The sequence below is a fragment of the Scyliorhinus torazame genome, chromosome 15 (assembly GCF_047496885.1).
Source record: "Scyliorhinus torazame isolate Kashiwa2021f chromosome 15, sScyTor2.1, whole genome shotgun sequence".
In the NCBI taxonomy this organism is placed as follows: domain Eukaryota; kingdom Metazoa; phylum Chordata; class Chondrichthyes; order Carcharhiniformes; family Scyliorhinidae; genus Scyliorhinus; species Scyliorhinus torazame.
In genome coordinates this window covers 71427199-71451616 of record NC_092721.1, presented here as the reverse complement: position 1 = coordinate 71451616, position 24418 = coordinate 71427199, and the positions used below count along the sequence as shown (strand labels likewise).

The window sequence follows — 24418 nt, the reverse complement described above, 5'->3', positions numbered from 1 at the left end:
ATCTCCTGACACCTCCCCCCACCCCCACTCCCCAAAGCCTGTGCACCATCTGTATGACACATATCAGGAGTGTAATGGAATACTCTCCACTTGCCTGGATAATTGCAGCTCCAGCAGCACTCAAGAAGCTTGAAACCATCCAGGACAAAGCAACCCGCTTGATTGCTACCCTTTCCACAAATATTCAATCCCTTCACCACCGACGAACAGTGGCAGCCCAGTGTACCATCAACAAGATGCATTGCAGGAACTCGCGGAGGTTCCTTTGGCAGCACCTTCCAAACTCACGACCACTACCATCGAGGGCTCAAGCAGCAGACGATCTGGAGGTTTCCCTGCAAGTCACTCACCACCCTGACTTGGAAATATATCGCAGTTCGGTTACTGTTGCTGGGTCAAAATCCTCAAACTCCCTCCCTAAAAGCACTGTGGGTGTAACAACACCTCAGGGACTGCAGCGCTTCATGACGGCAACTCACCACCACAATCTGAAGGGCAACGAGGGATGGTCAATAAAGGCTGGTCCAACCAATGACGCCCAAGATTTCTTAAATTAATTTAAAAAAAAAACACCTGTTCAGACTTTGAGGTGAGAGTTCTGTTTGACGACAATTTAGCATTCAGTCAGAGCTGTGAAAGGCTGCAGTTTAAACCTTGCGTTTTTAATTGTGAGAACTTATTTTTCCTTTAATTTTAAATACCGAGGTTTGAAAGGTATTTGAAGAAAGAATCAAAACAACTGACAACATATTTCCTTTCCTTTAAAAGCAGATGGTATTCTATTAATTTGACCCGAATTTCAAGTTATGAAGGCTGAACGAAGCCAAACAAGGCTTTGCCAGGGTACAAAATGCCAAGTCGAGTATGGAAAGCTTCCGGCGTTTGCGTGCGATGAAAAAAATTTGCGTTGGCCTCGGCCGCAGGTTCCGGGGAGGGATTGAGGCGCTGGGCGCGGCGTTCGGTACCGCGGCCTCCGGTCAGCACGATACCGCGGCCTCTGGTTGGGACGATGCCCCGGTCTCCGCCGCGGGATGAGGTGGCCGCCGATCGGTTTGTTTTCGTCGCCACTTTAGACAACGCACGGAACCTGTCAAATTTACTCAAGGCCGTTCACTTCCGAGACCAGGCCACGGTCTTTGCTTCGGCAAATGGCATCAGGGTGACGACGGAGGCGGCCAAAAGCGTCCAGGGCAACGCGTTCATCCAGGCATGTATTTTTCAGGAATTCCAGGTCGAGGAGGACTCCGTGATGTTTGTCATAAACCTGACGGTCCTCTTGGACTGCCTCACAATATTCGGCGCCAGTTCCTTGCCAGGGGTGACAACAGCCCTGAGAATGTGTTACCGTGGATACGGCCATCCACTGACACTGTTCCTGGAGGAGAGTGGTGTGGTAACTGTCTGTAAAATACAGACTCAAGAACCAGAGGAGACGCTTGACTTTGACTTTTGCAGCACGAATGTTCTGAACAAAATCATTCTCCAGTCGGAGAGCCTGCGGGAGGCTTTTGCTGAGCTGGATATGAGCAGTGAGGTGTTGCAGATCACAATGTCTCCTGAAAAACCCTATTTCAGGTTATCTACCTTTGGGAATGCTGGAAGCACACACTGTGATTATCCAAAAGACTCTGATATGATTGAGGCATTCCATTGCAACCAGACCCAATCCAATAGATATAAAATTTCCTTATTGAAGCCATCTACTAAGGCCTTAGCTCTTTCCTCTAAAGTTTCGCTCCGCATAGATAACCGTGGATTTCTCTCTTTGCAATACATGATCCGGAATGATGATGGACAGATCTGCTTTGTAGAATATTACTGTTGTCCTGATGAAGAGTTGGGGGAGTTAGAATCATAATCAGCAGCCATTTGCCTCCCCATTTGTGACAGACTGACTATATTTCCTCTTTGCAGAAGCTGCAGACACTAAAATCTAAACCTTGTCCAACCTGAACTTGGTTCCTCAGATCTTCTGATTTGTTTATTAACTTCAAGCTGAAGTCCGAACCCATTTTTTGTTCAAGTTTTGATGAATATGTCCAATGTGTTTTTGAGATATCAAGATGGGACTGTGGGATTTGTTTTGTAATAGTTTCATCAAACAGTTAGAGCTGTGCATTGGCTTCTGTCTGGAAGAGTTGAGGCCTAGTTATAATTCTCTACTATGGTAAACCATAATCTGCATTCAGAGATCCGTGAATGCAGATAGAAAGTTATACTTCAGATTGCTTATTTGCCTTCTGGTGGTTGGCAATGGTGGTGATGGCTGGGCAGTAATGGCAATAGCAAGTAGGAATGATGCAGAAGATATGTAGCCCAATACCAGAATGGTGAAGAGAGCAGAAAGCAACTATCCATCCTCATTGGATGTAACTTGTTTCTCTTTTGGGCAAGAGGACTTGTAGCTTGAAATTGCCAATTTCTTCTCTTGGACTACTCTGTGACTTGGAACATGTTGTCAATTGCTCTAACAATTCCAAATGTCTAAAAGGGTTTTTACTTCATTGCTAGCTTTATTGGGATTGAAGAAGTTAAATTGTTTCATATACTGATCTGTTGGTGATCTACCAGCCTTTCCAACACTCTAAATCTTCTAACCCAAAAGGAGGTTATTCAGCTTTTTGAAATAGTTATTCCGTTAATCCAATTCCCTTACTCTTACCCCAATTTCCTTTTGAAAATTACTATTGAATCTCCTGCGGTCACCCTTAAAGTCATTGTATAACAACAACCAAAAATTGTTTAAGTTTCAAGTTCTGTGTTGGTTTCTTTCTAAAATGTTTATTTGCAACAGCAGGTGCTGCACTTTCAGTTAAATAAAACAATTACGAGCATGGATTAAAAGGGAAGTGTAATTACTAAAATAATTGTTTTAAGTTAGAAGATTTGAGTTGCAATTACTGGCTAAAGTCGCAAGTCAAATATATTTTGACAATCATGCGGGAGTTTTAATCCAGGTACAAATTCACACATCTAAATGGGGTAGTTTTTAATGTTTGATAGTGGAAATTTGGACTGAAGGCTTTGTTCTCTTTAAAATGGAGTTGACCTTGTCTCGTTCAGACCATTTATTATCATTTGTTATCTTTTGATACAAAAGTGTTTGTAAGTAGTTTGCAGTCCACTTCCATAATCACTGTAGACACTACTGTCTCTGATAAATCGATTTTAAAACCACCAAGCCTGGATATAATTGGTTTTGATGTTGAAATTCATAAAATAAATTGATATGTGTTGCTACTCCCGAGCACTGAAAGGACAATTTACCTGAGCTGGGATTCTCCGATCCTGCGCTGGGGAATCACCGCTCTGAGGCCGGGCCGCCGATTCTCCGGTGACCAGAGAATCGCCGCCAATCCTGCCCGTGTGGTCGTCGCCACGCCAGTTGGGGGCCGTTGAAAGCCCCCCCCCCCCCCCCCACCGCTTCTCACGCTCGACGGGCCGAGGTTCCGCCGAGTCCCGCCGGCGTGGGTTACGTATGGTCCCACCCGGCGGGACCTCTGAATTCTGGCTGCGGGGGCCGTCCTGGTGGGAGGGTGGGGGGATCCGACTCTTTGTGGGGGGCTCCACAGTGGCCAGTCCGCGATTGGGGCCTACCAGATCGGCGGGCGGGCAAATTCCGGGGGGGGGCCTATGTTCCTCCACGCCGGGCCCTTGTAGGGCACTGCCATATTGCCCGTGGGCCGTTGCGGAGACGGCAGCCCACGCTCATGCACAGACCCGCGCCCGCCGTGGCGGTAGGAGCAGCGGACAGCACTCCGGCGCCATTCTAGCCCCCTAGGAAGGGGTGAATGCCTGGGCCTGGAGGCCCGTTGACGCTGGCGTTGCTCGCGCTGGTTTTGACACCGGCGTCAACACTTGACCGGGATTTAAGAGAATCCTGGCCCTGATGTTTAACGGGATAAACAATTCTGAATTTTAAAAAAGCTAATGGAAAGACTGTCTAGGTGGTTTCTGTTTTAATTGTATATATTTGCCTGCTAATAGGTTAAGGAATTAACACCATTTCTGTTAAAGAATAAGGAATGCTATCGAGTGAAGTGATCTGCATTTGGGGAGCTAATGTTAAGTTTGGGAGTGTCAATGATGTTGCAACTGATAATAGAATCTTTCACCATCGCTAATCATTGGGGTTACAGAATAGGAACCAAGCTGTTAGAAGAACAAAAATGGAAAATGTGTGCAGACATCGCCACTCATGGCCTCAAGAAAGAAAGAGTGTCAAAACAACAAGATAAGGGAGACAGAATCATTACTTTGAAAGGATTCAAATACATAAACAAACAAAACAGGTCAAGGATTTGGAGGCTTGGAATTAAGTGGAATGTTTGATTACTGAAAAGAAAGGATGGACATTGTAAACACTGCTGAGTATTCGGGAGGGAGGGTGGCTCCTTCTACAATGTCATGCCGTGGGGAGGCTAAGTAAGGGCCAGGTGGGACCTCAACTCCTCGCTGGAGGGGAATTCCAGCTCTCAGGAACTGTTGACCAATCTGATTGGCTGGCAGCTCCATCAGTCCCAGCAGTGCCAAGAGCGTGCCAGTGGATTCTGCCGGGATCACAAGAGGAGGAAGAAAATCCATGGATCCCCAGAAACAGGACACGTCTGAGATGCTGGGAAGGGAGGGGTCGGGTATGATTGGGAGGGGTGAGTTTGAGGGATTTAAGGCTGCATATAGGTAGGAAGAAAGGGGAGGTTTTATCTTGCCACTGCCAATGCCCCCCCCCCCCCCCCCAAATCTCAAGTAGGCAAATCCCCTCTTCCTGTTCTCTGAAGGGGTTATTTTAAAAATTGGGCACTCTGCTCCCATCAGAATGCCCACACCAAATATTTAGTGGTATGGGCAATATATTATTCGTGTCAGGTGGCTTGGATTATCATATTTACAGACAGTCCTCAACTTTACTGTGTTGGGGTTACGATGAGTAACACTTACAACGTTTATTAAATGGCTCCCTTTTTAGGCTTTGCAATGCCAGTTTCAACGTTATGACATTCCACGGCATGACATTGTAGAAGGAGAATTACCAGTGTTGGTAACAGACATGCACCCAAAGGCTTATCCCTTATTAGTTTCTGATCAACATCTGTATAATTAGAAACTTAGCTGTAATATCTAGAAACATAAGAGGTGCTGTAATATCTAGAAACTTAAGGCCTTAAAGAGGCAAGTAAGTTTTGAACTCAGCAGTTTAATCTCAACATGGATTCTTTATCTTGATATTTGTTGGGCAAAACAATGGGCTGGATTCTCCACACCCCAATATCGCGGCCGGCACCAGGACAGAGAATCCATTTTGGCACACAAAATCGGGACTGGCGCCGGCTCCCCGATTCTGCGCGCCCCGAAACGCACGCCGCGCCACTTAGGACCTACCTGGGGCCATTGCCAGAGGCCCACACCGCCATTCTGCGCCCCCAAGGCGTGGATCTAATGTGGTCCGGCCGATCGTGATACTCACGAGGCGGTTGAGGACTCAGTCCGCGGTCGCCCTGGTCGTGGGCGGGCGGATCGGAGGGCAGGTGGGGACCTTATAGGCGGCCGGGAAATGTTTGTGTGGGCGGACAGGGTCGGGCGCGCGGCCGATTGGGGGGTTTATTTTTACAGTCCAGCTCTGGAGGCCGCCGCCATGCGCATGTACAGCCTCAGACCCGGAGGTACGGGGGCCCGCATCTGCAGCAAAAGCTGCTAGAAACCCTGCTAGCCCCCCGCAGGGCCTTTCATATGGGGCCTTTTCACATGTGGGTTTTTTTTTGCCGTGAAACTCCACCGTGTTTACGACGGTGTGGGACACAGTCCCAAAAACAGAGAATTCAGCCCCATGTCTTTGAATTGGTCTATCGTATCTATAGCAAAGGACGCCTATATTTCATATACCTTGCTAGGATTTACGACAGAACATTTGCTCTTAATTTCCTGAGTATCCACGAATACATTCGCATTTTTATGTGAATTATAATGCAAACAGCTTGCATTACTGAAAAGAAGATGCAGCTTGTTTGTGCAACTACAATCTGTAGCTAAAATGATGCGCCATGTGTTTACAATAGAATTTAACCTCTGATGCATAAAGAAAATAAGAGATGGAAATTTGTCTCGACCTATATGATTATGGTTACAGCGGTGGCGTGATGCCAGATGACCCTTGCCCTCAGCCAACAAAGGGGTAAAATTCAGACAATACAATTTCAAAATAAGGGATAAGATTAGAAATGGAAAATTCAGCTTTCCTTGCCATTCCACCATTGCTTCTGTGGTGCAATTCTTCTATGACAGGGTTCAACATTACTTCAAGAGAGAAGAAGAAAAACATCGCCTGTGCTATCAGTATTCAAGGAATCTTGTGCCTTTGAGAGATAAGAAACTTCCACACTCCAGCATCTGTTCGGGTACACTGAGGGAGAATTTTGAATGTCTTTCGGGACTTGTGGGAGGAAACCGGAGCGCCTGAAGGAAACCCATGCAGACCTGGGGAGACAGACTTCCACCGCCTGCAGGAAACCCACGCAGACTCCGCACAGAGAGTGACCCAAGACGGGGATCAAACCTGGGTCCCTGGCGCTGTGAAGCAACAGTGCTAACCACTGTGCTACCATGCCGCCTATATTTGATTCATAAATACTGGTTGCTTGTGCTTTGTTAGGTCAGGCACAACTAGGGACCCCATTGTTATACATTAAGAATTCGATCCCGGCTCTGGGTCACTGTCCATGTGGAGTTTGCTCATTCTCCCCGTGCTTGCATGGGTTTCGCCTCCACAACCCAAAAATGTGTAAGCTAGGCGGATTGGCCAAGCTAAATTGCCCCTTAATTGGGAAAACAATGAATTGGGTACTCTAAAATAGAAGAATATGTAGGTACTTTGCTGGAGTGGGGATCATTGGTGATCTCCCTGATACAGCAGGGGACTGTGAGTTAAGATATGTTGCTGATGCCACCTGCTGAAGTTTGAAAGGAGCCTGTGGCAGACTGCTGTCCATGCCCTGTTGCCAGGCTCAAGTTGTGGCAGCAAGTGACATAACTCAATCACATCCTCTGTGAAACAACAGTGCCTTATATATATTTTTCTCAACAATGCTCCTTGAATACCCACTGGGAGTGTGGCCTCTTGCACGCTGCCCTCTTCTTCTCCCTTGTGACAATTGCGCGTGCTCCCTCCTACCCTCCTTGCTGTTGCCTCTCCTAAGGCAGCTGGACCAGACCACCCAAGAAACTATTTCTGCGGCTGCAGACAAAACCTTATTCTTCAAGGAAAGAGTCCAAAAACACATTGAAGTAAACCCAAAAGTAAACTAGCGGTCTTGACAATACAGCAACCAGCATGGAAATATAGAATGCAACAGTACAGAAATAGGCCATTCGGTCCATCATGTCTGTGCTGTCTCCTGAAGAGAATGGCAAGTTAAACCTCTCTTGCTCCTTCCCCAAAGCCGTGCATTTCCCCTTCAAGTATTTAAATAATTTTAGCTTTCCTCTTGTTCTTTTACCAGTTACTTTACTGTGGTTAAGGGTGACCTTCCCCTGGAAACAATTTCTCATTATTTAATGATTTCATGATTCTCTATGGAGAGCAACTACAGATTCTCTCGTCTTTCTATGTATCTGAAGTCCCACGTTCCTGGTACCATTCTGCTCTGTACCCAAAGACACCGTTTCAAAAATGGATGCAATGGGCCAAATAATAATGCAAAGTCAAATTCTGAGTGGAAGTGGAATTCAGTACATGGGACGGTCCAATTCCATGGGGATTCCTGATAATATTACTTTTGGGATTTGTGTCTCCGATGCATGCCAGCAGATGTGATGCTTAACCTGAAGATGCAATCTCAACTTAACTATTTAAAGGGCCAATACAAATATATCTGTACAATAACATATATATATAATAATCTTTATTGTCACAAATAGGCTTACATTAGCACTGCTATGAAGTTACTGTGAAAAGACCCTAGTCGCCACATTCCGGCGCCTGTTCGGGTACACGGAGGGAGAATTCAGAATGTCCAAATTACCTAACAGCACGTCTTTCGGGACTTGTGGGAGGAAACTGGAGCACCCAGAGGAAACCCATGCAGACACGGGGAGAATGCGTTATGAAGCAACAGTGCTAACTAATGTCTATCGGCCGCACACATATATACATATATACACACACACACACACACACACACACACACACACATTTTTAAATGTTCCTATTGGGTCTTCACATCTTATATTTCACAACTCATAAGTTACACATTATAATGCAAAAAATAAAAATAAAAAAGACAAACCAAAATCAGTATATATATTCACAGGCAATTAATTTTCTTCCCTTCCGTGTGGCCATGCCCCCGCCCCCATTTTAGTCCACATGCATCTGTTATAATCCCCAGTGTGGCCAGAGCACGTATTAACAAGTGTCTATTTACAGTTTAATTTGGAGTTCAGCTTGCTCTCGGACCAGTCCCCTGTGACTTTGTCCCTTGTCCCTCTAGTTTTCTTTGTGTGCCTTCGTCCCGTCCCTCCCATTCCCCCCTCTTCTCTTTTCCACTTTGTCCGTGGCTCATTTGTGTCTCCCCACACAACCTCCCCACCTAACTCTTACTTTACTGGTTGCTGGCTACGAACAGGTCTTGGAACAAGTTGGTGAATGGCTTCCATGTCCTGTGATGCCCTCTTCTGACCCCAAATGGCAAATTTTATTTTCTCCAGTCTGAAAAATTCCACCAGGTCAGACAGCCAGTCTGCAGCTATGGGAGGTGCTGCTGTTTGCCAGCTGAGCAGGATTCTCCAGTGGGCGATCAGGGAGGCTAAGGCATCGGCCCCCATTAAGAGCTCTGGCTGATTTGAAACCCCAAAGACCGCCACTTTTGGGCATGGCTGCACCCTCACTCCCACAACCCTGGACATTGCCTCAAAAAAGGTTGTCAGGAACATGTGGGTGTGGTTGGCATCCCTGGCACTGTTTACATTTGTCCTCCACCTCTGGAAAGACCCCACTCATTCAGGTTCTGGTTAGATGCGCTCTGTGCACCACCTTGAGCTGTGTTAGGCTCAGCCCTGCACAAGTGGAGGTGTAGTTCACCCTGTGTAGTGCTTTGATCCAGAGTCCTCCCCCTATCCTTATGCCTAATTCCTCCTCCCATCTTTGTCTTGTCTCATCCAGGGAGGAGCATACCTCGCCCGTACAGATCTGCACAGTTTCTCTTCCCTTGCTCGCTCACGTCCAGCAGTTCTTCCACTAACAAGTGTCCTGGTATCTGGGGGTATGTTGTTGTTTCCTTACAGAGGAAGGTTTTGACCTGAATGTATCTTGGGTTGATTTTGCTTGGTAATTGGAACCTCTCTGTTAGTTCTCCCAGGGTCGCTACTCTATTGTCCTTGAAGATGTCCCTAACCATCAGTCTCAACTCAACCTATCTTCACCTTTTGTAAGTGGCATCCATTATTCCAGGATTAAACCTGTGGCTGTTGCAGATGGGGGCCATAGTGGACATATTGGTTATGCCAAAGTGCTGCTTCATTTGGTATCATGTCCGGAGCATGGCTACTACCACTGGGCTCTTCGGGTGTTTGGCTGGGGGGGGGGGCGTGGATGGGAGAGCTGTGGGTAGGGTTCAGAGGGGGACCCCTGTGCAGGAACTTTCCTCCAACTTTACCCGGTTTCTTCACCCATCCCTTCATTCTTTCTGTGGTACTGCCCAGTGGTAGAAATGTAGGTTCGGGAGGGCCAGGCCTCCCACGTTTCTTTTTCTTTGTAGACCTTCTTTTGGATATTTGGATTCTTCAACCCACACAAATGCCATGATTAGTTTTGAAAAAGGCCTTGGGAAATCAGGAGGGATCTAAGCAGGAGGAGCACATTCATTTTGATCATCTATATTCTTCCTGCGAGCGAGACTGGGAGTGGGCCCCAACACTGCGGGTCCCTTTTTACTTCCTCCACCAGACTCCTCGGTTTCCATTTATGGATATGTGTCCTGTCGTGGGCTATTTGAATCCCCAGGTAGGGGAATTTGGTTTGGGCTTGTATGAATGGCAGTCGCTCCAGCTCTCCCTCCCTCCTGTGGGTTCACAGGGAAGATCGTGCTCGTTCTCAGGTTAAGGTTGCAACCCGAGAAGGCTCCAAACTCCTTGAGGAGTTTCATTATCCCTTCCATGCTTGTCTGGGGATTTGAGATGGAGAGACGCAAATCATCCGCATAGAGTGAGACTCTATGCTCTCTGTAACCCTCCCCCCCCCACCCCCTCTTTGGATACCACTTCCCCCTCGCTATTCTGAAGTCTCAATTCCCAGAGCGAACAGCAGCAGGGACAGTGGGTAAACCTGCCTCGTGCCTCTGTGCAGCTGGAAGTATTCAGAGCTGGTGGTGTTTGTCGGTATGCTCGCCATGGGAGCCCTGTATAGCAGTTTCATCCAGGAGGTGAACCCTAGTCCAAACCCAAACCTCTCCAGTCGACTCTGTCAAAGGCCTTTTCTGCGTCCAGGGAGATGATCACTTCTGGTATTCTCTCCGCAGATGGGGTCATTACCACGTTCAGCAGGCGCCTGCTGTTCGATGTCAGCTGCCTGCCCATGACAAAGCCCATCTGGTCCACCTCGACTATCTGGCACGCAGCCGTCTCGCCAGCACCTTTGCCAGGATCTATGTGTCTACGTTGAGTAGCGAGATAAATTAAATTAATCTTTATTGTCACAAGTAGGCATGCATAAACATTGCAATGAAATTACTGTAAAAAATCCCTAGTCACCACATTCCGGCGCCTGTTCGGGTACACAGAGGGAGAATTCAGAATGTCCAATTCACCTAACAGCACATCTTTCGGGACTTGTGGGAGGAAACTGGAGCACCCGGAGGAAAACCACGCAGTCACAGGGAAAACGTGCAGATTCCAAACAGACAGTGCCCCAAGCCGGGAATTGAACCTGGGACCCTGGAGCTGTGAACCAACAGTGCTACCCACTGTGCTACTGTGCTGCCCAGATGGGCCTGTAGAATCCGCACTGAGTTAGGTCTTTTTCCTTTTTTCGGTATCAGCGATATTGAGGCTTGTGTTGGTGGCAGGGTGCCCCTTCCTAGTGAGTGTGCAAACATCTTCTGCAGGTGCAGGCATAGTGTTGGCGTGAAATGCTTGTAGAAGTCCATCTGAAAACCATTTGGCCCCGGCACTTGAAGTTGATACTTTCCAAGACATCTCCCTGTTCTAATGGTGCTTCCAAGCCCCGTCTCTTTTCTTCCCCCACAATTGGCATGTCCAGTCCATCGAGGAACTGCTTTGTCCTAGAGTCCCCCTTGGTGGGCTCAGAGATGTACTGCCCCCAGTAGAAGGTTAGAAACGCCTTGTTGACCTTTTCTGGCGTGGCGACCAGCCTACTACTATCATCCCTAACGTAGGCTATTTTCCTCGCGGTACCACAATAGCTATTCTCCAGTCCTCTGTGATCTCGCCTGTAGCCAATGAGGACACAAAGATGTCAGTCAAGGCCCCAGCAATTTCCTCCCTTACTTCCCTCTGTATTCTGGGATAAATCCCATCTGGCCCAGGAGACTTATCTACCTTAATATCTTTTAAAAGACCCAATACCTCCCCCTTTTAGATGTTAACATGATCCAGACTGTCCACACACCCTACCCAAGAATCAACTTCCACGAAGTCCCTTTCTTTAGTGAACACCTCTTTAGTACCTTGCCCATTTCCTCTGGCTCAACACACAGATTCCCCTCACTCCCCCCATTAATCTTAAGTGGTCCAATCCTTTGCCTAGCCACCCTCTTGCTTTGTACATATGAATAAAAAGCTTTAGGATTCACCTTAATCCTATTTGCCAAGGACCTTTCATGACCCCTCCTAATTTCCCGCTTCAGTAGCTTCCTACTTTCTTTATACTCCTCAAGGACTGTTCTCACCCTTTTAGACCGTACAAAAGTCTCCTTTTTATTTGACGAGGTTCACAATATACATCGTTATCCAAGGCTCCCTAAACTTCCCAAACTTATCCCTCATTCTCTCAGGAACGTGACTTCCCTGAATCCTAATCAACTGTCGCTTGAAAGACTCCCACATGTCCGATGTTGATTTATTATCCAACAGCAGCACCAATCCATATTCTTCAATTCCTGTCAAGTGTTATCGTAATTTGCCTTTCCCCAGTTTAGCACCTTAACGTGAGGGTTACCCTCATCCCTGTCCAAAAGTACCCTAAAACTTACGGAATTATGGTCACTACCAAAATGTTCCCCTACTGAAACCTGAACCACCTTTCCAGGCTCATTCCTCAAAACCAGATCCAGTTCTGCCCCTTCCCTAGTTAGACTATCTACATATTGCATCAAGAAGGCTTCCTGGATACACCTTACAAACTCTGCCCCATCCAAACCCCTAGCACTAAGTGAGTCCCAGGCAATATAGGGGAAATTAAAATCCCCTACCACAACAACCCCGTTACTTTTGCACCTATCCAAAATCTCTCTACCTATCTGCTCCCCTGCCTCTTGCTGGCAGTCGGGGGGCCTGTAATAAACACCCAACATTGTGATTGCCCCCTTTCTGTTCCTAAGCTTTACCCATATTGTCTTATTGTACGAGCCCTCCAAGGTTTCCTCCCGCAGTACGGCTATAATATTCTCCTTCACCAGTAATGCTACTCCCCTACCCCTTTTACATCCCCCTCTGTCTCTCCTGAAGCATCTTTATCCTCCAACGTTCAGCTGCCAATCCTGCCCTTTCTTTAACCATGTTTCTGTTATAGCCACAACACTGTAATTCCAACTACTAATAAGTTCTCTAGGTTCACACAGCAATACATTGCATTAGCCACTGAATATCCCCAGACCAGTAGTACTCATGAGTCACAAGCCCCATGGAAGAAAGGTCTCTCAGAATTTCAGCACATCTCTTCTCTCACCATCCCTTAAACCAATGTCCAACAGGGTGTCCCTGCAAATGTCAAGAATCAGTCATCTGTAGCAGGCTCCAGCCCCGAGATTGTTGGCTGCTTGTATTTCAGTCAGACCAAGCAGAGACTTAGCAGCCGATAGCCAGCCCTATTCACAGTATTAAGGTAGATACGGTAGACCTAAGAAATCATTGATTAAAAAGGGTACTGATGCTCCTTCATTACTTGATATGCAACTATTTGTTTCCTGTGCTCATTAAAGCCTTTAATATAGACATGGTGGGAAAGTGGAGTTGGGGATTATCCTTTCAGATCAGTCATGATCTCATCAATTGGCAGAACAGACTCAATGGGCCGAATGGCCTACTTCTGCTCCTCTCTCTTATGTGCTTCACTTTTATCACTTTGTTGGGCATGGTGTTTACAAGGCATGTTCTTTGCCTGTCTTTACATTATGTTATTTATTGTAAAAGTTGATTCAATGATTTTAAAGTAAGGAAATTAAGGATTTTTAAATAATGGAGTGAACTCTTCAGTGTTACAATACTCTGGGCTAGCGTATGGTCAATTCCAGACCCACTTGACCCGGAGTCGTAAAACAGGTGAAATTAAATTAAATTTTAAAATAACCGAGATTTTGATTGAGTTAAGTAGACACCAGGTTTGTAAATTTAAATACAGGTAAACTTTTATTAACAGTAATTATAATTAAATAGACAAATAATGCAACTGGCTATCTACTATCTAATTCCCACCCTCCTCCATTTCTAACTCATCCCACCCTCTACATACAAATAACACATCGGGGAAAGGGTGGTGGAAAGGGGAGAAATAATAATAATAAAAGGATAAGGACTTTGATTCAGATGGATGACTTCCAGTTAGTTTCTTTCTCAAGTTGAGGCCTTCAGTTGGGGACTTTCTTTTCCTTCAGTTTGTAATGATCTTCATTGCAGACTCACAGAGACAGCAGCCAACCGGCAGCTATAGGGGAGAAACACAGATCCTTTTCCTTTGAAGGTCTCGAGTCTTTTGGCAGGTTCTCTCTCCACCTGGCAGGAATAAATCACTGATTGTTGTCCAGCAGATCACTGTCCCTGGCTAACCCATTGGTTGCCTGTTAACCAATTGAACCAATTCTCTCCAATCTGCTGGGTGCCGAATAGTCTGACTTTTCCTTTCCCAAATACAAAACTTGAGAACACAGTGTTCCAGTTACTTCCTCTGCTTGACTTAAAGTATGTCTCAATTATCGGTCCACGGACCAAAAATTGCACATTTATTGAGTGAAATTCTTTTCTATTAGCAAAAGCTCACTGCTGGTCACAAAATGCCCTGGCGGCTGTGCGTGTGCAGCCTATTGTTTCGTGCTCTTTCAGAAAACCAGTCAGAGTGGTGGTTACTTTCATTGCTAGTCATGGCATGGCTGACCAGTCCAACAAGCAGCAAGTCATTTTTCAGGGAGGCTGCAGGAGACAACGAAGTACTTCATGACTACTTGACTTGACATTTAGAACGTCCTGAGATATTGCTCCTCGGACAGGACAGGTAGAGAAAGCTGCTACCCCATCTGTACACTTTGCGTGGTTGGCAAGTCCTTCTGTGTTACTGTCTTCTCTGTGGTCCTCTTGCAGGTCCTTCTTCATTCTTTTGCTGTTGGTGCTGCTCTTCCTTGTCTTCCCCATTCCAACACCACCTATACTAGACTTCATCCACTACTGAGTCTCAATTGCAGCAACAGTGTCCACATAATCAGAGGCCACAATGAAGTAAAAGAGCAAATGTGTGCAATGCAGCTTTATTGACACCATGTCTAGTTTACATTCAGCACATTGAACAGCCATGATCCAGCCCCACCTGGGTTTCCCTGGCAATGAAGTCAACTTCTCTGAATCCTTGGAGACAGTAATTAATATTGTTATGGGCCAGGGTTTAGAGAACACCAAAGTGTACCATGGAGTTCACCTGACCCACAACGTTTAATAGATTGTGGTATGGGGAACATACGACCCACTCTACAGGTGTGGTACAGCAGAAATGGAAAAGTTTTTTTTTTTTAAAGCAAAATAATGTTTATTCTATGAACACAAGTTAACCTTTTTAAAACATACAGTGAACATCTTAGCAACCATTAATTCAAATACAACCCCCAAAGAATACAACACTAGGTAATCCTTTAAGCTTTCCTTTTAATATCCATAAGACATAAAACACCTTTCAACAGAAGCACATTAGGTTCAAATTCACTACTGAAAACATTTATAATTCTGAATTCACCAAATGATCAAGAGATAGTCTTTTCATGGCAAAGAGATCAACAGTACAGCTGCTCTGTCTGGCTTCAGCTCCCACACTGAAAACGTAACTAAAACACACCCTGCAGCAAACATCCTAAACGAAAGTAAAAAGCCGACAGACAGCCCAGCTCCACCCACACTCTGACATCACTGATAAACACCCATTTCTTAAAGGTACATTTCTTAAACACCCATTTCTTAAAGGTACTCTCACATGACACCTCCCCCAAAGAAAAAAAACCCATCAACTTCAAGATGGTTTAATTTTTCACCTTTTCACTATCCTTTAACAAACGCACACAGTAAATATACTCTTTCATTTCAAAAAACAACACACGCAAACAGGTATAATAATATAGTCCATTTTTGTTCTTCTTCCTCCAACTGAAATCCTTCCTGAGTGACGGTTTCTTTGAACAAGAAGGCCTCTGCACGATCCGTCCATTTCTCTACAGCTCGGCATTTCTCTTTAAAGTCAGATACTTTAGTTCAATCTGATCACAGAGTCCCTTGCAATTCTCCAACACAGGAGCATTAGTTATCACAGCTTTCAGGCCGTCAAATGCCTGTTGAAACTCCGCTGTCCATTGAAATTTTCGATGTTTCTTCCGCAAGTCCATCAGTGGAGCAATCACGCTACAAAACCTCGGCACAAATGTTCGATCAAATCCACTCATGCCAAGAAATCGCATTATTTCCCTTCATCTTGAGGGTATCGGAAACTCCTCAATAACTGTTGGTTTCACATCCCGTGTAACCATTCGACCCTGTCCGATTGTATGGCCAAGGAAAGTGACTTGGGCTTTTCCAAATTGACTTTTGGCTAGGTTTATCACCAAACCCGTCTCCTGAAGTCGATTGAATAACTCCATCGGATGTTTTAAATGTTCTTTCCATGTCTGGCTGAAAATTATCAGATCATCGATGTATACCGCACAATTGGGTAATCCTGAAACAACTTTGTTAGTTAACCATTGAAATGTGGCTGGGGCATTTTTCAAGCCAAATGGCATAACTTTGTATTGTATATACCATCTGGAGTCACAAAAGCTGAAATCTCCTTCGCCCTTTCGGATAAAGGTACCTGCCAGTAACCTTTAAGTAAATCCAGTTTGGAAATAAAAGCTGATTGTCCCACTTTCTCAATGCAATCCTCCAAACTTGGGATAAGATAAGAGTCCGTTCTTGTAACTGCATTAACCTTTCTACAGTCCACACACAACCGTTAGGTACTGTCTGGTTTAGGTACCATCACTATGGGTGAGCTCCATTGGCCGCAACCCACTTCAGTTATGCCATTTTTAAGCATACTCTCAATCTCTTTGTTAACCTGTGCCAAGTTTAAAGGGTTAAGTCTATATGGATGTTGTTTGATTGGAACAGCCTTTCCCACATCTACATCATGTATAGCCATTTTAGTACTTCCCAATTTATCTCCACAAACTTGCCCATGTGATATCAATTACTCTTTCAGGTCAGTCCGTTTTTCCTCTGGAAGGTAACTCAACAATTTATCCCAATTTTTAAGAACATCCTCATTTTCCAATTTAATTTGAGGTATGTCAAATTCACAGTCATCAGGATTTGGTTCGTCACTTTGAGTTAGAATCATTAAAACCTCCTCCTTTTTCTCTCCTTCCCTTTCAAAGTACCTTTTAAGCATATTCACATGACACACTCGATGTGTCTTCCTTCTATCTGGTGTTTTTACCACATAATTCACCTCACTTAATTTCCTTTCAATCTGATAAGGTCCACAAAACCTAGCTTTTAAAGGTTCACCTACCACTGGTAACAATACTAAAACTTTATCTCCACTGGCAAAACTACGAACTTTGGATTTCTTGTCCGCGACCCGTTTCATCATATTTTGTGCAACTTTTAAATGTTTCTAGCCAATTCACCTGCTCTATTTAATCGTTCCCTAAAATTTGACATGTAATCCAATAATGTAAGTTCTGGGGTGAAATTCTCCGGAAACGGCGCGATGTCCGCCGACTGGCGCCCAAAACGGCGCAAATCAGACGGGCATCGCGCCGCCCCAAAGGTGCGGAATGCTCCGCATCTTTGGGGGCCGCGCCCCAACCTTAAGGGGCTAGGTCGGCGCCGGATGAATTTCCGTCCCGCCAGCTGGCGGAAAAGGCCTTTGGTGCCCCGCCAGCTGGCGCGGAAATGACATCTCTGGGCGGCGCATGCGCGGGAGCGTCAGCGGCCGCTGACGGCATTCCCGTGCATGCGCAGTGGAGGGAGTCTCTTCCGCCTCTGCCATGGTGGAGACCGTGGCGAAGGCGGAAGGGAAAGAGTGCCCCCCACGGCACAGGCCCGCCCGCGGATCGGTGGGCCCCGATCGCGGGCCAGGCCACCGTGGGAGCACCCCCCGGGGCCAGATCGCCCCGCGCCCCCCCAGGACCCCGGAGCCCGCCCGCGCCGCCTTGTCCCGTCGGTAAGATAGGTGGTTTAATTTACCCCGGCGGGACAGGCATTCTAGCAGCGGGACTTTGGCCCATCCGGGCCGGAGAATCGCGGGGGTTGGCCCGCCAACCGGCGCGGCGCGACTCCCGCCCCCGCCGAATATCCGGTGGTGGAGAATTTGGCAACCGGCGGGGGCGGGATTCACGCCAGACCCCGGCTATTCTCCGACCCGGCGGGGGGTCGGAGAATCTCGCCCCTGATTTCTCACTCACAAATTTTTCCTTAATCAATTTAAGTGGTCCTCTTACCTCATGACAAAAAATTAGTTCAAAAGGACTAAATTTGGTTGATTCATTAGGTGCATCCCTAATTGCAAACAGTACAAATGGAATTCCTTTATCCCAATCCTCTGGATAATCTTGACAATAAACCCTCAACATTGTCTTTAATGTCTGATGCCACCTTTCTAACGCTCCCTGGATGGTACGCAGTTGACTAAAATTGTTTTATTCCTAAGCTATCGTAACTTCTTTGAATAACCTTGAGGTAAAATTTGATCCTTGATCCGATTGTATTTCTGTGGGTAGTCCATATCTAGTAAAGTATTTAAGTAACTCCTCCACAATCTTTTTAGCTGTAATATTACATACTGGAATGGCCTCTGGAAACCTAGTTGACACATCCATTATAGTCAAAAGATATTGAATCCCACTTTTTGTTTTAGGAAGTGGTCCTACGCAGTCAATTAGGGCGCTTGTAAAAGGTTCCTCAAATGCTGCAATGGGTATTAAGGGCGCTGGTTTTTTCACTGCTTGAGGTTTCCCTATCACTTGACATGTGCGACATGATTGACAAAATTTAACTACATCTTTACGTAGTGCAGGCCAATAAAAATGTTGATGAATTTTAGCTTGAGTTTTCCTTATTCCCAAATGACCTCCCACTGGTACCTCATGTGCAACTCGCAACACCTCCTTTCTATACCCTACCGGAAAAACTACTTGATGAACTTCTGCCCACTTTTCATCTGCCTGCATATGTAAAGGTCTACATTTTCTCATCAAGACATCACTTTTACAGTAATAACACTCTGGTATACACTCAGATTCCTCTTCCATGTATGCTTTCTGATACATCCGGTTTATTTCTACATCTTTCTGTTGGAACTCTGCCAATTTTCCTGAACTAAAAATATCCGCCTCATCCTCCACCTGTTCTTGTTCTTTTTCAACCATCTGATCAAAAATCGTTTCTGATAATTGCATTTTAACGTCATCTTCACTCTTTGATTTCTCCTCTTGTCTTAACATGTGACTTTGCGACCTTGTTACTACACAATCCGGAAAAATCCCAGGATATTCGTCCTTCAACACTTTTAGTTGTCTGATTTTCCACTGGATTATCAACCACAGTAGGCATCATTCTCACCTGCGATCCAGCTGTATCATTACCCAAGATAAACTGTATTCCTGGGCAAGATAGTTTCTCTATTACTCCTACTACCACTTCACCACACTTCACTGGCCTAGTGTGTTACAGTGAAAACATTTGAAACTTTTCACATCTCTTCCACCCTCCTGGATTAATTTTTTAGTCTGCGGTATACTCCCCTTATTATCTCCCATCAGATCACCTTTACCTTTACCACTTGAGTATTTCTCATGTCCCCAGTTTCTATCCCTCACAGGCTGAAACTGATGTCGGCAACCAAACTTTGATTTATGAACTAATTCATAATCATCTGTCATTTCTGCTGCTAATCTCACAGTTTTAACCCTCTGCTCTTCCACATGAGTTCTCACTACATCAGGAATTGAACTTTTAAACTCCTCCAAAAGTATAATTTCTCTGAGAGCTTCATACGTTTTGTCTATTTTCAAAGCCCTTATCCACCTATCAAAATTACTCTGTTTGAGCCTTTCAAACTCCATGTATGTTTGACCAGGTTCTTTCCTTAAATTTCTAAACCTTTGTCTGCGGGCTTCAGGCACTAATTCATATGCACCTAAGATGGATTTTTTTCATCTCCTCTTACGACGCAGATACATCCTGCGGTAGTGATGCAAACACTTCACTCGCCCTACCCACCAGCTTTGCTTGAATCAGTATTACCCACATGTCCTGTGGCCATTTCATTTGTATAGCTACCTTCTCAAATGAAATGAAAAAGGTTTCCAACTCCTTCTTGTCAAACCTTGGCAATGCTTGGACATATTTAATTAGATTCCCACCAAGCCTTCGACTTTGACGCTCTTTCTCACTATCCTCATCACTATCATCCAACTGTACGTTTGCCTTTATGCCTGCCAATTTTAACTGATTGTCATGTTTCATGGCCATTTTCTGAAGTTCAAACTCTCTCTCTTTATCTTTTTCCCTGATCTGTATCTCCCTTTCTCATTCTTTTTCCTCTCTATCTCTTTCGTATTCAAGCTGCTTTAATTCTTTCTCATGTTCCATTTGTTTAATTTGCAACTGAAATGTTGCTATTTCCAATGAGTCAAACTGTATCTCAAGCAACTTTAAATGCGTAGCCACTGCCATAACTAACTCATCTTATCGCATTTTGTCAGGTAATGTTAACTGCAATGTTTTTGCCAAATCGAACAGTCTGCTTTTAGTCTCTGTCCGCAAGGTATTGCGTGTGATCGTCTCCACCCCCAAAAACTTCAGAGCATCTGAAAGAACCATTGTCCATAACACACTCCCTATTTAAACTAGAATACCACACCTGAAAAGCAACCACAATATGCTCACCCCTCACTGTTTTTAAGTTCACTAAGCCAATCCAATAGATAGACTTTTATCCCCCTCGAGCCCCCAATTTGTTATGGGCCATGGTTTGAAGAACACCAAAGTGTATCATAGAGTTCACCTGACCCACAACTTTTAATAGATTGTGGTATGTGGAGCACACGGCCCACTCTACAGCTGTGGTACAGCAGCAATAGAAAAGTATTTTTTTAAAAGCAAAACAATTTTTATTCTCTGAACTCAAGTTAACCTTTTTAAAACATACAGTGAACATCTTAGCAACCATTAATTCAAATACAACCCTCAAAGAATACAACACCAGGTAATCCTTTAAGCTTTCCTTTTAACACCCATAAGACTTAAAACACCTTTCAACAGAAGCACATTAGGTTTACATTCACTACTGAAAATATTTATAATTTTGAATTCACCAAATGATCAAGAGATAGTCTTTTCATGGCAAAGAGATCAACAGTACAGCTGCTCTGCCTGGCTTCAGCTCCCACACTGAAACCAAAACTAAAACACACCCTGCAGCAAACAGCCTAAAACGAAAGTAAAAAGCTGACAGACAGCCCAGCTCCACCCACTCTCTGACATCACTGATAAACACCCATTTTTTAAAGGTACATTTCTTAAGCACCCATTTCTTAAAGGTACTCTCACATGACAATATCATACTGGGGCTTGGGTTGTATTAGAGGGCCCAGAATTGGATATTAATCATTCAGCTCTTCTTCCCTCTGCAGGGTTGAAGACACAGCAGGTGGCAAACTTTTCAAATTTTACCTCCTTGCTCAACCTGTTCCTGTTTTTATGAGACGGTGGGGCAAGGGTGGGTGGGGAAGAGATTAAATTAGACGCCATTGACTCTCTGATCACTAACCCAATTTTGACACCACCAGCAAGAACAGTGCATGGGACAGATGCAAACTTTAAAATTCTACTACCCCAAATAAGGCCAATATTCCAAAAAAGGCCATTAACCAGGTTGTTGCAAAAGGCAGTTAACATTTAAAAAACTGGGGCCATGTTGCAGAATTAACGGACTGTCGGGGTGACATGTGTACCGTCAGCTGCCTAGCAATGGATTCAAGGAGGGAGGGATTGTCTGGTCAAGATAATAATTAAAGATCACTGATCCTTTTCACTCAAGGAGTGCTAGGATCATAGCCTTGGCCCTCTCCTGTTTCTCCCATTGTGACCTTTCCTTCCTCTCCCCCAACTCTGGCCACCTCTCCTGCATCCCCCTCCCCACACCTAGCACTCCCCCCCACCCACCCCCCCAACCCACATCTCGCTGCAACAACCGATTCCCACTTTCCTGCACACCCTGTTACACAGACTCTGAAGATTGTCCCCATGGATTAACAGCTCCAGCCTCCAGCCACTAAATTTCTACTCTCACCTGCTGGTCAGTCAACCAGTACACAATAAAGGCTGAATTCAAATAATTATTTAAAGGAAATGTTGCTGTTAAGTCATCTACTACCAAGCTCCTCTGAACACTACCCACCCTCCCATTTATATCAATGCCACACTTTCCACTCACGTTGGCACCGTGGCACAGTGGTTAACACTGCTGCCTCATAGCGCCAGGGACCCGGGTTCGATTCCGACTTTGGGTGACTGTCTGTGTTCGCACTTTCTCCCCGTGTTTGCATGGGTTTCCTCCGGGTGCTCCAGTTTCCTCCCAAAGATGTGCAGGTTAGATGGATTGGCCATGCTAAATTGCACCTTAGGGTGAGGTTGCAGGAATAGGGCGGGGGATTGGGCCCAGGTGGGGAGCTCTTTCAAGTGTTCGGTGCAGACTCGATGGACCGAATGGCCTTCTGCACTACAGAGATTCTATGATTCTATATGCTCTGTCTATTCCTATGACCGTTGATCTGTCACGGCTTGGGGCGCTGTAAGATAATGCAATTCGAATAACCAGTGCTAATGCTATCTTCCCCCATCCAATTGCTACTTTAAAATTTCCTTCCCTTCACAGTTCACTGCATAAGAATACTTTTCCATCCAGTGACGGAGCACAATGAATCTGACTGCTTTCAAGGAAGGGATATAGGAATAGAAGTAGGCCCAATTCAGCCACTTGAACCTCTCCATTGGATCACAATTGATCAGTGTTCATTATCCTTGGTTTCATATTCGTTAATATGCCACAAATCTAGCCACATTTAACATTTTTAACCGATCCCAACAGCTTTTTGGGGGCAGTATTCCAGATTTCCCTACTCTTTATGTGAAGGTATGCTTGAACAGTTTAGCTTTACATTCAGGTCATTCTCCACTTCCACATTCCTCCACCAGGGGAAATAATTTCCATCTATCTACACTCTCAATTCATTTGATAATTTTAAATACACCAATTACTTCATCCCTTAATCTTCCATGTTCGAAGGAATACTAGCATATCTGATGCAACCTTTTCTGTCCCTTGTAGCATTTTGGTGAATCTGTGCTACAGCCACTCCAAGACCAATATAGCCCTGTTGAGGGGACTTGCCCAAAACTGAACGTAGTACTACAGATGTTGTCTAACCAGAGCTTTAAACAACGGAATCATAGTTTCCACCCATTTGTAGTCGAGACACTTTTCTTTGGTAAGATTCTGGATGGAAATCTTCCGGTCCCGCCCACCATGGGAATCGTCACGGGTGGGACGGAGAATTCGATGGACAGGCAGAATGTCCTTTGACCTCGCCTGGGAAATTCCAGTCCTGGGCCGGCGTGACTGGAAAATCCGCTCCACTTGTAAGCATTGTCAGTACTCAACTCTGTTTTTGCTGCCCTTGATATTGTTGATATAGAGGCTCCTCTGTTTAATAACATCTTGCATCAAAAAACACCTTTTCCTGAATCGACTCGGGAGCTGCCAATTTGTCTAATTGAAAGCGGGCAACAAAATTCGATAGTCAGGGGTCAGTGTCAATAACTGAAACTGTGAAACTATGACCGGTCTAATAACTGAAACTGTGAGCGTTGGACTGTGTCCCAGAGGATCCACTATTGTGTTGGAGTTCTGTCTTTATTTCTTCCATCTGAATAGAAACATAGAAACACAGAAGGTATGAGCAGGAGGAGGCCAATCGGCCCTTCGGGTCTGCTCCGCCATTCATTAGGATCATGGCTGATCATCCAATGCAAAGCCTAATCTCGTTTCCTCCCTATAGACTTTGTGCCCCTTCAGCCTAAGGCATCCCCCAAAAACGGAAGTGAAAAATCCACTCCTGTGCTTTTTTTGGAGCACAATTGAAAACATGACCTCTGACTCAGAGACAAGAATATGCTAGCACCAAGCCAAGCCTGACAACTCCCACTGTCCACCTACGCAATCGGCCCAATTGGTAATGCCTCAGATCAGCTTTGTCTGCAGACCTGAATACCAGTCAGGCGATTTTCTGCCTTTACAATCTGGCAAGCTGCATTTGAACACAGGTTTAGCATTCATGACTTGTTCACTGCACACAGCTGACCTCAGAGATTTTAAATTGTTCAGTTCTTACAGCAATAATAATGGTAAGCAGCAGGCGCATTCTGCCCGCTGATGACAACCGTTTACCTCAAATGAAACGCCAGTCCCAATAGCCCCCATAGACCCAGAGGAAGCATCTCCAGCTCTAAAGCAAATATTGCACATCAACCTCAACATGTACATCGCAGCACTCACCATACTCATGAAGGGCAAACATAGAATATAGAACATACAGTGCAGAAGGAGTCCATTCGGCCCATCGGGTCTGCATCGACCCACTTAAGCCCTCACTTCCACCCTATCACCAATAAGCCCTCCTAACCTTTTTGGACACTAAGGGCAATTTAGCGTGACCAATCCACCTACCCTGCACGTTTTTGGACTATGGGGGGAAACTGGAGCACCCGGAAGAAACCCACGCAGACACCGTGCAGACTCCACACAGTCAGTGACCCAATCGGGAATTGAACCTGGGATCCTAGAGCTGTGAAGCAATAGTGCTACCCACTGTGCTACCATGCTGCCCAAATGATGGAATAGTGGTAATGGTACTGGGTTAATAATCCAGAAGCATGGGTTAATGCACTGGGA

The 24418-nt window shown here is 45.3% G+C and overlaps 1 protein-coding gene across 1 annotated transcript; it reads left to right on the top strand.

Moving 5' to 3' along the window:
* Positions 1-614: 614 nt before the first annotated feature.
* Positions 615-2844, top strand: rad1 (RAD1 homolog (S. pombe)). Its single transcript, XM_072476284.1, has one exon. It carries the CDS (start codon positions 1010-1012, stop codon positions 1856-1858), a length of 849 nt encoding a protein of 282 aa, XP_072332385.1. The 5' UTR covers positions 615-1009; the 3' UTR covers positions 1859-2844.
* Positions 2845-24418: the final 21574 nt, after the last annotated feature.

What these genes read in the sequence shown, in the direction of transcription:
- rad1 (XM_072476284.1), top strand. Translation starts at nt 1,010, where the DNA reads ATGCCCCGGTCTCCGCCGCGGGATGAGGTGGCCGCCGATCGGTTTGTT.